The sequence below is a fragment of the Anomaloglossus baeobatrachus genome, chromosome 11 (genome assembly GCF_048569485.1).
Source record: "Anomaloglossus baeobatrachus isolate aAnoBae1 chromosome 11, aAnoBae1.hap1, whole genome shotgun sequence".
NCBI classification, from domain to species: domain Eukaryota; kingdom Metazoa; phylum Chordata; class Amphibia; order Anura; family Aromobatidae; genus Anomaloglossus; species Anomaloglossus baeobatrachus.
In genome coordinates, this window is record NC_134363.1 from 68,244,225 (window position 1) to 68,256,931 (window position 12,707).

General features: G+C 44.9%; 1 protein-coding gene across 1 annotated transcript in view; it reads left to right on the forward strand.

The window, feature by feature from the left end:
• Positions 1-12,707, forward strand: part of KDELR1 (KDEL endoplasmic reticulum protein retention receptor 1) — a 38,640-nt gene that overhangs the window by 12,493 nt on the left and 13,440 nt on the right. Inside the window, exons 2-3 of the mRNA XM_075328454.1 lie at positions 7,124-7,224; positions 9,751-9,909. Coding sequence (XP_075184569.1) covers positions 7,124-7,224; positions 9,751-9,909 — 260 coding nt within the window. The remainder of the gene's footprint in view (positions 1-7,123; positions 7,225-9,750; positions 9,910-12,707) is intronic.

Below are 12,707 nucleotides of genomic sequence, written 5' to 3' on the forward strand. Positions count from 1 at the left end.
AATCGGACGCCCAAAAGATGTAACGGACGCGACGGATCAGTTTTATTTTTTTACAGGATTCCTATGAACGGAATCCTGTGAAATACCACATCCGCTGCGTCAGTTGACATCTAAAAAACGACTGACGAAGCAAAACAACGGAAGTGTGAACATAGCCTAAAGCGGGCTTTACACGCTACGAGATCGCTACAGCGATCTCGTTGGGGTCACGGGTTTTGTGACGCATATCCGGTCGCTGTAGCGATCTCGTTGTGTGTGACTCCTATGAGCGATTTTTGGATCATTGCAAAAACGTCCAAAATCGCTCCTCGTTGACATGGGGGTCCATTCTCAAATATCGCTGCTGTAGCTTGGGCGAAGTTGATCCTCGTCCCTGCGTCAGCACACATCGCTACATGTGACGCCGCAGGAACGAGGAACCTTTCCTTACCTGCCACACGCCAGCAATGAGGAAGGAAGAATGTGGGCGGGATGTTCGTCCCGCTCATCTCCGCCCCTCCGCTTTGATTGGCTGGCTTGAGGGAGGGATTGTTCGGCGGTCACAGCGACGCCGCTGACCAGGTAAGTGCATGTGACGCTGACGTAGCGATAATGTTCGCTGCGGCAGCGATCAACAAATATCGGCATAACGATAGGGGCGGGTGCTATCACGCTCGCCATCGCTAGCATCGACTATCGATGTCGCAGCGTGTAAAGCCCGCTTTAATCCTCCCTGACTTTGTGCAGAGGATGATTGATTCATTCATTCATTTTTTATTTATTTTTACAAACATGTCACATTTATTTCTATTACTGTATTTTTTGTATTATGCATTTTTCACTGTTTTGATTTTTATTTTCCTAATATTTTCTTCCGATATTTTGGATATTATTCCTGGTGTCAAAAATTGCTGGAACCTCCGATCCGTGAAACAGGGTGATCGGATCCTAGGGGCTCATGGACACAACATTGCTGATGACATTGCTGGGCGACTGTGGATTTCTTGGGGTTATTTTTGTAAAATTGTGCGCGTCGTTTTGTTGTAAAGGCCCCGTCACACGCAACGACGTATCTAACGATATATCGCCGGGGTCACGGATTCCGTGACGCACATCCGGCATCGTTAGCGACGTCGTTGCGTGTGACACCAACGAGCGACCATTAACGGTGGAAAATACTCACCAAATCGTCCATCATTGACACGTCGTTCATTTTCAAAAAATCGTTGAATCGTTCGTCATTGCCGAGGCAGCACACATCGGTACGTGTGACACCGCGGGAACGACGAACTACAGCTTACCAGCGGCTGCCGGCAATGAGGAAGGAAGAAGGTGGGCGGGATATTAACACCTCCGCTTCTATTGGGCGGCCGCTTAGTGACGCCGCTGTGACGCCGCAAGAACCACCCCATTAGAAAAGAGGCGGTTCGCCGGCCACAGCGACGTCGCTAGGCAGGTAAGTCCGTGTGATGGCTCGGAACGATATTGTGCGCCACGGGCAGCGATTTGCCTGTGACGCACAAACGACGGGGGCGGGTATGCTCACTAGCGATATCGCTGCGTGTGATGGGGCCTTTAGGCCAAACATTTTTGCTGATTAATTTTAAAACCTCTTCAGATTATGTTCACACGTTGCGTTTTTTTATGTAATTAAAGGCTGTTTTTTAAAGGGCCCAAAAAAAGCTGAGATTTCAGAAAACTCCACAGGATATATGATAAAATATCCACAGGATATATGATAGGTCATATGTTAGCTGAGTATAGCACTCGGATATCTCAAGCAGCGCCAGACAGAATAAATAGGATTTTATTTGATACACCAACACAAAGTAGCAAGTATTTGTGACGTGTAAAGGAAATGATACATGGTTTTCTAAATAATTAAAAAATACAAATCTGAAAACTGTGAGATGCATTTGTATTCAGCCCCCTATAGTCTGATACCACGAAATATAATCCTGAGTGATCAATTTCCTTCAATATAACTACAGCTGTTCTGTGAAGGTCTCAGAGGTTTGTTTGAGAACATTAGGAATCAAACAGCATCAGGAAAACCAAGGAACACACCAGACAGGTCAGGGATAAAGTTGTGGAGAGAAGTAAAGCAGTGTTAGGTTATAAAAAAGCAGCCCAAGCTCTGAAAATCTCACGGAGCACCGTTCAAAGCATCACTGGAAGGAGTATGGCACAACTGCAAATTGAGCAAGACATGGTCGTCCACCTAAAGTGTCATCCCAAGCAAGGAGAGCACTAACTAGTGAAGCAGCCAAGAAGCCCATGGTCACTCTGCAGGAGCTCCACAGCTCAGGTGGGGGGATCTGTCCACAGGAAAACTATTAGTCATATACTCCACAAATCTAACCTTTATGGTGTGGCAAGAGGAAAGACATTTTTAAAATCAAGACATAACAAGTCCCATTTGCAGTTTGCAAAAAGCCATGTAGAAGATATGGCGAACATGTGGAACAATATGCTCTGGTCAGGCGAGACCAAAGTAAGATTTTTGGGCTAAATGCAAAACGCTATATGTGGTGGAAACATAAAACTGGACATCACCCTGAAAACACCATCACACATGGTGGTGGCAGCATTATGCTGTGGGGAGGCTTTTCTTCAGCAGGGGCAGGGTAGATGGTGAGAGATGATGGAAGATGGATGGAGATAAATACAGGCCAATCCTGGAGGAAAACCTGTTAGAGGTTGCAAAGACTTGAGACTGGGGCTTATGTTCACCTTCCAGCAGGACAACGACCCTAAACATCCGGCCAGAGCTACAATGGATGGTTTAGCTCAGAGCATATTCATGTGTGTGACTGGTCCCGTCACAGTCCAACCCTAAATCCCATTGAGAATCTGTGACAAGTCTTGAAATTGCTGTTTCTGCATGTCTCCATCCAATCTCACTGAGCTGGAGCGAGTGCTCATAGAGGAAGGGGCACACATTTCAGCCTCTATATATAAATAAATTAATACCGAGTCATATTGAAAATGGGGGTCCTACAAAGTATTTACTCAGGGGGTGAATACAAATGCATGTCACAACTATCAGTTTTATGTTTCTAAATTATTAGGAAAGCTATGTATCATTCCTTTACACTTCACAAATACTTGCTACTTAATTTTGGTATATCACATATCACAGACGCTTCTGATTCATAAGAGATGCACGCTTCTTCTCGAATCTGGAACGTCTGATGAGTGGTGTACGCCTTGCAAGAAATCTTACTCCAGTCGTGTACTGAAGTGAGATTTCTGGCGTACGGAACTCCACAGATGATAATAATATTTATTCATTTATATAGCGCTATTAATTCCATAGCGCTTTACATACATTGGCAACACTGTCCCCATCGGGGCTCAGAATCTAAATTCCCTATCAGTATGTTTTTGGAGTGTGGGAAGAAACCGTAGAACCCGGAGGAAACCCACACAAACACGGGGAGAACATACAAACTACTTGCAGATGTTGTCCTTAGTGGGACTAGAACCCAGGACCCCAGCGCTGCAAGACTGCAGTGCTAACCACTGAGCCACCGTGCCGCACAGATTGAGATGAATTAGACGAGCTGTGGAATTGCACCTTTTCCCCGCCTCAGTTCATTTCTGCTGAGCTGAGAGAAACTAGCATGAAAATGCCAAAAGTTACAAACTTTTAGGAGTAGAGTTTCTGACTTTTCAAAGCTTTAATGCCAGAACACTGGAGTGGAAAGTGTGCAGAAATGGGGTCTATGTTTCATGGTTTCCTCCTGTCATAGTGCATTGCAGTGTGCAGGAATATTCTCATGATAAGAATTTGGGTCATGTGATCTCCAGTCTGACAACCAGTCCAGTACATGCGCTAATGTGTAGACAGGAAGTCAGTCTATGACTTCCTGTGGACTACAGGATAATGTTATTACCTATGTAATGCTTCTTGGTAGTTCTTGGATTCCTCTCTACCCCACCCAGATCCCAGATGAGCCCTTTGTATGCCGTCCCATGCAGCTAAAGATATAGGCGAAGAAACTGTGTAAAAGAAAATCAGTCTTTCTTCCTGATATATGGTTTTTCAAGTGAAGATTACAAAATGAATGCTGCGCTGTGATTGGCTACTATGGGCAGCATAGAGGGCTATTCTCACAATGCCAATATTACGGTATTTTTTACAATTTGAGATTAACTAGTCTTAATATACAGACCAATCCCAACATAAACTTTCTGTCTTTCATATTTCTGTTTTTTGCTCCATCCTTGTAAATGTCCCCATCATTGCCACATCCTGGTATATGTACCCATCATGGCGCCATCCTGGTATATTTACCCAACCTGGTATATGTCCCCACATGGCCCCATCCTGGTGTATGTACCCATCCTGGTATATGTTCCCATCATGGCCCCATCCTGGTACATGGCCCCATCCTGGTATATGTATCCATCCTGGTATATTTCACCATCAATGTCCCAACCTGGTATATGTACCCATCCTGGTATATGTTCCCATCCTGGTATATGTTCCCATCCTGGTATATGGCCCCATCCTGGTATATGTACCCATCCTGGTATATGTCCCCATCATGGCGCCATCCTGGTATATTCAGCCCCATCCTGGTATATGTACCCAACCTGGTATATGTACCCATCCTGGTATATGTTCCCATCATGGCCCCATCCTGGTATATGTATCTATCCTGGTATATTTCCCCATCAATGTCCCAACCTGGTATATGTACCCATCCTGGTATATGTTCCCATCTTGGTATATATTCCCATCATGGCTCCATCCTGGTATATGTACTCATCCTGGTGTATGTCCCCATCATGGCCCCATCCTGGTATATGTACCCATCCTGGTACATGTCCCCATCATGGCCCCAACCTGGTATATGTACCCATCCTGGTACATGTCCCCATCATGGCCCCAACCTGGTATATGTACCCATCCTGATACATGTCCCCATCATGGCCCCAACCTGGTATATGTACCCATCCTAGTACATGTCCCCATCATGGCCCCAACCTGGTATATGTACCCATCCTGGTATATGTCCCCATCATGGCCCCAACCTGGTATATGTATCCATCCTAGTATATTTCCCCATCAATGTCCCATCCTGGTATATGTACCCAACCTGGTATATGTACCCATCCTGGTATATGTTCCCATCCTGGTATATGTTCCCATCATGGCTCCATCCTGGTATATGTACCTATCTTGGTACATGTCCCCATCATGGCCCCAATCTATTATATGTATCCATCCTGGTATATATCCACATCATGGTCCCATCCTGATATATGTACCCATCCTGGTACATGTCCCCATCATGGCCCCAACCTGGTATATGTACCCATCCTGGTATATGTTCCCATCATGGCCTCATCCTGGTATATGTACCCATCCTGGTATATTTCCCCATCATGGCCCCAACCTGGTACATGTACCCATCCTGGTATATGTTCCCATCATTTCCCCATCCTGGTATATGTACCCATCCTGGTATATGTATCCATCCTGGTATATTTCCCCATCAATGTCCCATCCTGGTATATTCAGCCCCATCCTGGTATATGTACCCATCCTGGTATATGTTCCCATCATGGCCCCATCCTGGTATATGTATCTATCCTGGTATATTTCCCCATCAATGTCCCAACCTGGTATATGTACCCATCCTGGTATATGTTCCCATCTTGGTATATGTTCCCATCATGGCTCCATCCTGGTATATGTACTCATCCTGGTGTATGTCCCCATCATGGCCCCATCCTGGTGTATGTACCCATCCTGGTATATGTTCCCATCATGGCCCCATCCTGGTACATGGCCCCATCCTGGTATATGTATCCATCCTGGTATATTTCACCATCAATGTCCCAACCTGGTATATGTACCCATCCTGGTATATGTACCCATCCTGGTACATGGCCCCTTCCTGGCCCCATCCTGGTATATGTCCACATCATGAAACCATCCTGATTCCGCAGGCCCCTCTCACTGCTCTCTTGTTTCCTTCCCCCACAATTCTCTATTGTTAGACTAAAATATAATAACTTATAATCTATGCCTCTATACTCTCAGACCGCTATATTTTATGTTCTTCTGTATATATTATAGCATAACGTAGGAAAAGCGACCCTGATTCCAGCGATGTATCACTTAGTTTACTGGGTGCAGCAGTTGTGACACAATCAGAGTTGATAGATGTAGCAGGCAGCAGGGCTCAGAAAGCTAACCCCATCCACTCCCCAGCTTCCTGTGTACATTGTCTATTGACAATGAGCTGCTTATCACAGGAGGGGGTGTGGTTGGACTAATAGGAAGTGATCTGTAGTCAGAGCATTGATAATATCCAGCTGGTAAAGCAATCATTATATGAAAATAACACCACACAGCCTAATAAGTGACACATAGCTGAATTCAGTGTGTTCACCCCAACATCATACTGTTTTTACATAGCAAAAACCATTTGACAGATTCCCTTTAAGAACATGACCAAGTTTAACGGTTTACAGAACAGCTGATGTACGCACTATGTAATATGGAAATTGCTGCAGTCATATGCATTCGGCCAGCTTCTTATGCCGCTGTCTTTTCAATACTCTGTAGATCTCAGCAGGTGATGCTGTTTTTGGACTTGTAAGACTATATTGCTCACACCTATAAGCATTTACTAACATACATCCTGCCACACTGACTGCACATCAGTGTATATGAAATTGTGTGCGTTACGACATGCACGGAATAATGATATATACTCCAGGAGTCATTAACTGTGCAAGTCATAGTCAAGAGGAAGCAGCAAAGCAGGCTCCTGGGATATTAACACTAAAGCTGCTTTGATAAAGCGGATCAGACCATCCCCAGTCGCGTAGTAGAAGCTATTCTCAAGAAGTCTTAATTGAAATTTATATTGACGAACAGGTTGTTGCATTTCATTTCAGATATTAAAGAAATGTTCCAGAACATCAAAGTGTCAGAAGTGTTTAATTTTTTTCATTTCCCTTGACAAACCAAAAAGCACACAGTGCTCTCATCTGGTAAAATAGACTGCATGGGGCGAATAGGATAAAGGGAGAGGTTTATGAGGAGGGGGCAAGTAGACCCCCATACCCCCATACATGTGTACACACCACATATCACTGTTCTCATTATTCTCTATTTCAGGCATCTCTGGGAAGAGCCAGATCCTTTTTGCGATTGTATTCACCACTCGATACTTAGACCTGTTCACTAACTTTATCTCCCTCTACAACACCTCTATGAAGGTAATTCACCGTCATGTTATACAATGTACTATCAATCTTCTGCATAACGACTACATTCCAAAATGGAAACATAAAAGATATACCAAATGTAATTTTCCTATATATAGGACTGTGTTAAAGGGAACCTGTCACCAGATTTGGCCCCTATAAGCTGTGGCCACCACCAGTGAGCCCTAATATACAATATTTTAGAATACTACATTTAAGAGCCCAGGCCGCTCTGTATAACGTAAAAAACACCTTTATTATACTCACCTGGGGGGCGGTCCATTCCAATGGGTGTTGCTGATCTTGGGTCCAGCGTCTCCTGTTTTCTGTTTTTTCCTGGGTTCCAGCAGGATTCTGCGTCATCCACACAGAAGCCTGCATTGTGCTCCTGCGCATGCGCACGTTGACCTGCCACGCTGAGGGCAGATCAAAGTATTGTAGTGCGCATTCACGGGCGGTCTTTGACCTTTCCTCGCTCCTGCGCATGCGCACTTTGATCTGCATTGCTGAGGGCATATCAAAGTATTGTAGTGCGCATTCACAGGCGGTCTTTGACCTTTCCTCGCTCCTGCGCATGCGCACGTTGACCTGCCACGCTGAGGGCAGATCAAAGTATTGTAGTGCGCATTCACGGCCAGTCTTTGACCTTTCCTCGCTCCTGCGCATGCGCACTTTGATCTGCATTGCTGAGGGCAGATCAAAGTATTGTACAGTAGTGCGCATTCACTGGCAGTCTTGACCTTTCCTCGCTTCTGCGCATGCGCACTTTGATCTGCATTGCTGAGGGCAGATCAAAGTATTGTAGTGCGCATTCGTGGGCGGTCTTTGACCTTTCCTCGCACCTGTGCATTACAATAGTTTCATCTGCCCTCAGCAATGCAGATCAAAGTGCGCATGCGCAGAAGTGAGGAAAAGTCAAAGACCGCCTGTGAATGTGCACTACAATACTTTGATCTGCCCTGAACCGGGCATAGAGAAGTGTGCATGCGCAGGAGCGCTATCGAGGCCTCTGTATGGATGACATAGACCTCGTCATCCACATGAACCTGAGGAGGATGGTGAATAACGGAAAAGAGGAGGCGCCCGACCTGACATCAGCAACGCCCATCAGACCGGACCGCCCCCTAGGTGAGTATAATAAATGTGTTTTTTTATTTTTATACAGAGCAGCCTGGCCTCTTATATACAGTATTCTAGAATGCTGTATATAAGAGCTGAGTGGTGGTGTTCACAGATTATAAGGGAACATCCTGGTGACAGGTTCCCTTTTAAAGATCAAAAGCAAAGGAAATTAACTTGTTGACCTCTAGGTAGGAATAATAGAAACCCAAATGCGAATTATTTGAGAGAGGAAAAGTTTAACAAAGTGTGACCTTTTTCTTTTGGTGTTGAGCAGACATTGTATTGGTGTTATCATTGCATGATTTGCTTGGTCCATGGTGTAGGTGCGTGTATGTGTTCAGCGTGGGCTATCCTTGTAACACCCGTGTGACAACCGGACAGCATGAACTTCTATACTCACCTGTCCACGGTGCTGCTGTCTCCGGCACTGCTGCTGCTTCCGGGTCTGTGGTGCAGTGAATATGCATGAGCATAATGAGCGGGCCCGGAAGCAAGTGATAACAGCGCCGGAGACAGCAGCGCCGGAGACAGGTGAGTATAAAAAATCATTTTATATCAAAGACACATGTTTTCTTTGGTTTTCTCTCTGATCACATCAGTGTGCCGACCGTGTGACATCCGTGTTCCTGGAGAAAAAAAGGACATGTTAACAGACCCATTGATTTTAATGGGTCTATGTTTGTCTGAGTCTCCATTACATGTGAAAATGGACGTGACATACCGGAAAAAAGGATGTGTGAGAGTTTTGGACTATCTTAACTCCTGTAAGTTCACAGCTGCTGAGTCTAATAAATCAAGAAACTACAGCTGCACTCTAATATGCTGTAATCTGCAAACATTGAATAGATGAAATTGGAACTGCATTACTGCTATAGAAAATGTGTAAAAAAAGAATTAAAAAAAATGGTACTTAGCACACACATTGGCCAATTTATGAGAGCCCATGAGCCGCAGCAAGGCGTACCCCTTTGATGGGACCCTAACCACTAAAAGCCTAAGGAATACGCCTTGTCGTGGTTCATGGGCTTTCATGAATCGGCCAATTTGTGCTCCAGGCACCTTGATTTTTTTACATATTTTCCATAGCAGTTCCAATCAGTGTTTGCATACTCCAGCATTTCAGAGTCAGCTGTATTTTCTTGGTTATATAGTAGCATAGTCAGGATGGCTTGTACCTGTTCACACTTGTCTTATTGTGTTTGGAGGTGCTCGTCAGTTTTTTGATATTTGCAGTCTTATAAATGACACGGTCAAACATAGACCTTACAAAGCACTCTATTCTACAGTAGGTGAAAGGAGCCGGGGGCATAGCCTAGCTAACAAAGGTAATGATGACCTAAAGGATAAATTCTGATTTAAGCTTTCTCTTTACTTGCCTTATATTTCATGTTCTAATCATTCCATTTTTATCCCCAGCTTGTTTATGTGGGAAGCTCGTACGCCACGGTGTGGATGATCTACAACAAATTCAAAGCTACCTATGATGGGAACCATGACACCTTCCGCGTGGAGTTCCTTATTGTCCCCACAGCTATATTGGCTTTCCTCGTTAATCACGATTTCACTCCATTAGAGGTAAAGACAAATGATTCCTTCATTGTTTTAGGTGTTTAGTGGCACCTATATCAGCATCTCATACCACTGATCTTCTCCTGATTTCCAATATTTTAAAAGCAAAAATTGGTGCTCCTTCTTTTACACTACCTGGTGAGGTTCAGGCCACGGGGTCTGCTAATACCAAGAACTGTCAGTTTTAACCCTCTTACTATTGTATTAAGGTAAAGGATCGTATCTAACCCCTATGAATTCTCCCTTGCAAGGAGGCATATCTGTAGGGACGGAGATCCTCATTGCAGCGATGTGTCACTTACTGGAGTGCTTGGTTCAGTTTTGATAAAATCACAGTTTTCTCTGCTGTAGCTGTAGCAGTGCTGTGTATAACCCCGCCTACACCACTGATTGGCAGCTTGCACAGTGAACACAGGAAGCTACCAATCAGTGGGGTGGGCGGGGTTTTACTGATTAGCTGGGCTATCTTACATGTGACACCTAGTCTTCTAGTGACAATTTCCTGATGATAAAACACTGATTGTATTGAAACTACGACACACAACCTAATAAGTGACACATCCCTGGAATCGGGGTTCTTGCTTTCAGATGAAATAGCAGAAACCTGATGACCTATTCCCTTTAAGTAAATAACTGCTGTTTATCACAAAGATACATGAGGGTGGACATAGCTGTCAGCAGTCATTTCGACTGCAATCCATCAGGTTTTCTGTTTTTAGAAAATATATAAAAGTGTTGGGGTGCACTTATGTTTTCAGGTGTGCAATCCCTGTAACCTTTTAAGAATTTACAGCTTAAAGCTAGGCTTTTGGACTCTCCCATTCTGATGATTTTATAGACGTGTGTATGTAGAAATAGGCTTTGGGCAGATCTCTGGACGCTGCACATTACATTTTTAGACGGCGTGGTATATTTGTTTTTCTGTTTGGGTTACACAAGGAATTCTTTATGAAAAATGTCACTGACGCAACTGCAAGAATGTTCACGATGTGCCAGGTGTTTACTTCCAGAATATAGATGGGTATGAGGATTTTATATCATGTTTTTATTTTATTTAGATTTTCTTTGTTCATGTCAAATGTGTGAAAAGTTACTCTTGCTGCCAAACCATTTTGGATTGCTCCTTAAAGGGAATCTGTCACCAGGTTTTTGCTCCCCCATCTGAGAGCAGCATAATGTTAGAGACAGAGACCCTGACTCCAGCAATGTGTCACCTTTTTAGCCATTGCTGTCATTTTGATAAAATCAATGTTTTCTCTGCTGCAGATCTAGGAATTATACAGAGCATATGGAAGACTACCTGCAGAATGCCAAGTAGTCCTGTAATGATAATCTACTGCTGATTAAACAGGGATTTTATCAAAACTACACTAAGCAGTCCAGTAAGTGACACACTGCTGGAATTAGGGTCTCTACCCCTACATTATGCTGCTCTCAGATTAGGTGTAAAATACCTGGTAACAGATTTCTTGTAAAGAGTACCTATCACTAATTTGTGTGTACTCTTTTTATTTAAGAAAATATTGGGCAAATACAAAATGATGATCATTGTAAAAATCATCTAGTAATAAAACCGCTCACAAGGGTCCATGATGTCTTCCCAAAAGAGCCTGACTTTTGAAGACTGTGGGATCTCGACATTTAGAGCGGGATCCCACAATAATCCGCAGTGAGAGGGTGAGATCTTGCTCCTTGCATTAAGCTTTTGCCGCCCCATCTTAGTAAGCCCGCTTTCACACTGTGTCCTTATCTCCGTTCAGTGGTCCCGTCGGGGCTTCCGTCTGAACCTCCCGCAAAACAGGTTTTCAACGTATGCGCCGACGAGGCCATTGACTATAATGGTGCAGACGGAGTCACTGTATACTCTGTGAAGGTCCTGATAGGTGAAACCCACTGTCGTGTTCTTTACCTCAATTTGTCATTGTAATACATAAAAAAAAAATCTATTGACAGTCCCTTTAGTCCAAGTTCAATGGCATTATATATTTTGTGTATCATTTAGATAACGCAGTCCCCGTTGATGTTAAGGACACTTTACACACAGCGACATCGCTAGCGATGTCGCTGGTGAAAGCATCCGCTCCGTCGGTTGTGCGTCACGAGCAAATCGCTGCCCGTGGTGCACAACATCGCTAACACCCGTCACACATACTTACCTGCCTAGCGACGTCGCTGTTGCTGGCGAACCGCCTCCTTTCTAAGGGGGCAGTCCGTGCGGCGTCACAGCAGTGTCACTAAGCGGCCGCCCAATTGAAGCGGAGGGGTGGAGATGAGCGGCCGTAACATCCCGCCCACCTCCTTCCTTCCTCATTGCGGGCGGCCGCAGGGACGGTGATGTTCCTCGTTCATGCGGTGTAACACTTCAGTTTCCGGTCAGTCCCGATGCTGTGCCCACAATGCTCCGGTTTCCAGGTCCTCACTACACACACACACAGACACACACATAGCAGACACACACATAGCAGACACACATGGATACACCGAGCCAGTGTCGGACTGGTTACCGGAGGAATCATCAGTAATACCAGGCCTAGCCGCGGTTACCTGCACTGAACTCCTGAGCTCTCCCCTGAGCTTTGGAGTTCAGCCCGGCCTGTCCGCAGCTGTGACATGAACTGAACCGCAGTCACCAGGGAATCAGTCGGCGCTCTCGGTTCAGTCCTGCAAATCCCAAGTTCAGTCCAGGCTGCACTCCGAAACTCAGGTGAGAGCTCCAGAGTTCAGTGCAGGTAACCGCGGCTAGGTATTACTGGTGATTCCTCCGGTAACCAGTCCAATTCTGCACCGATCAAATACGCACACAT